Source organism: Pyrus communis, chromosome 11 (genome assembly GCF_041283825.1).
Source record: "Pyrus communis isolate YQ-2024b chromosome 11, ASM4128382v1, whole genome shotgun sequence".
NCBI classification, from domain to species: Eukaryota; Viridiplantae; Streptophyta; class Magnoliopsida; order Rosales; family Rosaceae; genus Pyrus; species Pyrus communis.
This window is the reverse complement of record NC_142575.1, coordinates 26250672-26255409: the sequence shown is the minus strand read 5'-3', so window position 1 is coordinate 26255409 and position 4738 is coordinate 26250672. Positions and strand designations below refer to the sequence as shown.

At 38.1% G+C, this 4738-nt stretch overlaps 1 protein-coding gene across 4 annotated transcripts; it reads left to right on the top strand.

The window, feature by feature from the left end:
* Positions 1-700: 700 nt before the first annotated feature.
* LOC137741694 (G-type lectin S-receptor-like serine/threonine-protein kinase At4g27290) lies at positions 701-4738 on the top strand. Of its 4 annotated transcripts, none has more exons than XM_068481401.2 (7): positions 701-2278; positions 2398-2514; positions 2959-3107; positions 3201-3411; positions 3512-3752; positions 3850-4000; positions 4075-4738. In XM_068481401.2, exons 1-7 carry the CDS (start codon positions 997-999, stop codon positions 4363-4365), a joined length of 2442 nt encoding a protein of 813 aa, XP_068337502.2. In that variant the 5' UTR covers positions 701-996; the 3' UTR covers positions 4366-4738. The 4 variants fall into 4 exon arrangements, with proteins under 4 accessions (XP_068337502.2, XP_088535281.1, XP_068337503.2 ...); XM_088679155.1 differs by having other exon boundaries at positions 741-2278; positions 2923-3107; XM_068481402.2 differs by having other exon boundaries at positions 750-2278; positions 2401-2514.

Sequence of the window (4738 nt, the reverse complement as noted above, 5' to 3'; positions counted from 1 at the left end):
AAAAAAAAAAAAAAACCCAAAACTTGTTTTAGACCTTTTAGTTTCTCATGAACTCTGAACTTCAAAATAAGATTTTCTTCCTTCCTATTTCTCTTTCATTTTCTCTCATCCTCTCACACATTTCATTTTATTTTTACTTTCTACAACAAATATTATGAAATGTTAATATCACTTAAATGTGATCATTCAAATATAAATGAAGAAGATGGAGAAGAATCTTACTCCCCTGCTCCTCTGTTAATATTCAACCTTCACGGCGACTGATAGTGACATTGACAGGTTGCCATATTCACATGGCAGAAAACAACGACCAAGATATACCCAGCCTGTACAAACTTGAAAGGACTCCAAGGAGTTGGTCTTTCATTCATTGATGGGGCCCGATCATTGATGCACTCTTTTGACCTACCAGGGTATGAATCGATTGTACGGAAATATCTTGCTAGAGTAATGTTAGTCAGATTAATTTTTTAAATTAAAATTTGTAAATATTTATTGATAATTGAATTATTATTAAAATATTGATTAACATGTTCATCATTATAATTATTATTATTAAATGAGTTTCAATTTTATAATTTGTGTAATAGAATAACGTTGGTGAAGACGGTAGTGAATATGAGCACAAATGGCCCGAGCTAAATACGGTTACGCGATGGGTCGAGGCAGCAGGTAATAAAAGACTCTCAGTTTTGTTTTTATTTTTTTTTGCTTGAAAACCATTCATTTTCCACCACTGTTGATGCTTGAACGAGAAAATGCATATTCTTGACTGCTTTACGGAAAGAACAAAACTTAGCCGCTGAACAATTCGGCAGCCACTCCTGCTTACCCACACGTGTCCAAGTTTTGCTTATACGTAGTTGCCGGTCAATGACCAATCCTGCACGACATACATCTCCTATCTTCTGAATTAACGATCACTGGGGTCTTTTTTAGTTCTATCCTTAACTTGGATCAAACCCAGTAGGAAGGGAGATAAAAACCAAAAGTTCAATGGTTCATCTTTTATTTTCGTTGGTGATCGGTACTAATTTGCTCTTCATGTTATCCACAATTTGCTTTGCAGTTAACAGCATTAGTCCCTCCCAGTCTGTTCCTGATGGCACGACCTTGGTTTCGAAAGATGGAAGCTTTGAGCTTGGTTTCTTCAATTCAGGTAGTTCCACGAACCGTTACTTGGGGATTTGGTACAAGAACATTCCAGTTAGAACTGTTGTTTGGGTTGCAAACCGATGCAAACCCATCAATGATTCTTCCGGCATGTTGGTGATAAACGGCACAGGTAATCTTGTGCTGTTGGGTCAGAATAAGAGCGTCGTTTGGTGGACAAGCTCAGTTAAAAATGTCCAAAGTGCAAGGGTAGAGCTTTTGGATTCTGGTAATTTAGTCCTAAGAGATGTCGTCGCAGGAACCTATTTGTGGCAAAGCTTCGATTATCCTTCTGATACGTTGTTACCAGGAATGAAGATGGGATGGGACTTGAGGACTGGTCTAAAACGGAGTTTATCAGCATGGAAAAATGCAGAAGACCCTTGTCCGGGAGATTTCACTTACGGGATCCAAATGCAACTTCATACTTATCCTGAGGCATATGTGCGTATAGGTACTGCAAAATTCTATCGTACTGGCCCATGGAACGGCCTGAGATTCAGTGGTTCACCAGAATTAAAGCCTAATCCACTTTATAGTTACAAATTTGTGTATAATGAAGATGAAGTGTACTACATGTACAACCTTGAAGATAAGTCTGTAATCTCAAGAATAGTTTTGAACCAAACCACCAGGTCGCGTGATCGATATACATGGATTGAAGCGGATCAAACTTGGAGGGCCTATTCATCGGTACCTAGGGACTTGTGTGATCATTATGGCTTCTGTGGAGCCAATGGAAAATGTATCATAGGTGAGAATCCAGTCTGCCAATGCCTGAAAGGATTCAAGCCTATGTCCCAAGAAAAATGGAATTTAACCGACTGGTCTTTAGGATGTGTGCGGAAGAAACCACTGAGCTGCCAGGGAAGAGATAAAGATGGGTTTATTAAATTTTCTGGATTGAAATTACCAGATACTACACATTCTTGGGTGAACAAAACTATAAATCTCCAGGAATGCAGAATCAAATGCTTGAACAACTGTTCATGTATGGCTTATACAAGCTCGGATATCAGAGGAGGAGGCACTGGTTGTGTCATCTGGTTCGGTGACCTAATAGATATCAGGCAGTTTCTGGTTGGTGGGCAGGAGCTATATATTCGAATGTCAGCTTCTGAGTTAGGTATGGAAATTTGCTCTGAAACAAAGTCCATTCTGCTTCTATCAAAATTAACTAATTGACCTTAATTTTTCCCTGTTCTCTGTTTTCGTTGCAATTTTATTTTGTCTACAATCATGAAGAAGACAATGATCGTCGATTGAAGACAGCAATGATAGTTGCAATTACCGTAGCAGCAATAATTTCTGGTCTTCTGTTAGCTGGATATTACATTCACCGAAGGAGGACAAAATTAAAAGGTAGATGAAGTGGAATGAGCCATCTTTGCACATTATCCGTGGATGTTCTTTGATTGTATTTGAATAGATATTTGAGAGAAAGGATTTGAAGTTCTGTTGTGTTTAATTTGGTTAGAAGAGATATGCTTAAACTAGCACATGTTCCATCTGCATATATAGGTTTTAGTTGGCTTAAACTAGCACATGTTCCATCTGCATATATAGGTTTTAGTTGGCTTACTCTTACTTGAAGGCTATAGCTAAATATTCTGGTCCCGGATGTTTTTTATTTTATTTGGATGAGATGGATGAGTATTTGAAAGAAAAGTATTTAAGATTTTATCGAATATAATTTGGTTGAGAGATATGGTTAACCTAGTACATATTCCATCTGCGTATACAAATTTTAATTTGCTTAATCTTACATAGCTAACGTGAAGTCCATTCGAATACATGAGAAAACAGAAGTAAGAGAAACAAATCAGAACAATGAAGCGGAACCAAAGGAGGACCTGGAGCTTCCTCTCTTTGACGTGACCACAATAGCTACTGCTACAGATAACTTTTCAAGCGATAACAAGCTCGGAGAAGGTGGTTTTGGATCTGTTTACAAGGTAAAGTTGTAATCTGCTTCATAATACAGGCCAAACTAACAAACAGTCACTTCATCCTGTGTTTCGTTATATTGAAATACTGTAAATTTTCAGGGGACGCTAGTAGATGGACAAGAAATTGCTGTGAAGAGGCTTTCAAGAAGTTCTGGCCAAGGATTTAATGAGTTCATGAATGAAGTTATAATGATTGCCAAGCTTCAGCACCGAAATCTCGTAAAGCTTCTTGGATGTTGTGTTCAAGGAGAGGAGAAAATGCTGATTTATGAATACCTGCCCAACAAAAGCCTGGATTCCTTTCTTTTCGGTTTGAAACATTGTACCTTATAAAATATGGTTGCTTTAAAATAATTTCATATATAGGTTTGTATACAGAACTGAAGTTGGATTTCGATTGAACTTGCCAGATCAAACAGGAGAATTGCTGTTGGATTGGCCTAAACGTTTCGACATTATTTGTGGAATTGCTCGGGGTCTCCTCTATCTGCATCAAGATTCCAGGCTAAGAATTATTCATAGAGATCTGAAAGCAAGTAATGTTTTACTTGATAATGAAATGAATCCGAAAATTTCAGACTTTGGTTTGGCTAGAATATTAGTTGGAGGTGATCAGACTGGCGGAAATACAAACAGAGTGGTTGGAACATAGTACGTTTCTCTTGAAATTATTGCCACGATCTACTTTTCATTCTCATCGGTGGATTATTATGTTCTCACTGCTCTATGATGTTTCTGTGTTTTACAGCGGTTACATGGCACCGGAATATGCTCTTGATGGGCTATTTTCTGTCAAATCAGATGTCTTTAGCTTTGGTATTTTGGTCTTGGAGGTCATAAGTGGAATAAAAAACAAGGGATTCTACCATCCAAACCACAGCCAAAACCTTGTTGGACATGTAAGTAGCAAGACTAAACTTCATACATAGAGACCAATGGATAACAATTGACGGAGTTTTTTGACATGTTTCAGGCATGGAAATTATGGAACGAAGGCCGGCCTTTAGAACTGATTGATACATGTTTAGCAAGCTCATGTATGCTATCAGAAGCGTTACGTTGCATCCACGTTAGTCTCCTATGTGTGCAACATCATCCTGAGGACAGGCCAAACATGGCGTCTGTGGTTATAATGTTAGGAAGTGAGATTCCATTGGCTCACCCCAAACAACCTGGTTTCTTTACAAAAATGGAATCACACGAAGCAGGTAACCAATCGTCTTCAACCAATGAAATATCAATTACGCTTTTGGTGCCTCGATAAGGGTCGTTTAGTTGTGTATAGGTTAAACACCTAACGCGTGCGTGGTCAGGAAACAAGCAGTTTGATATACAGATCCAGGTGGTCTGTCTGTTATTGACCAATAGATGGGGCTCTTTATAGATGGTTCGAAGCAGGCGAAAATGATAAAAGAAAATTTGGTTATTCTTCTATACTACATTGATATACATCTTTCTTTACCAAAGTCTTTGTATATGCACAGTGCCTTGTTGAACAATTTTTGAATGAGGCTACGAGTGATTCGTATGTTCTTTCCAACAGGCCCAATAGAAGCGCTTAGCATTTTACTGTCGGACTTGACCTTTGGGTTGAAATTTTCATATTATTCAGTCAATAAATTTGGAGGTTTTCTCAA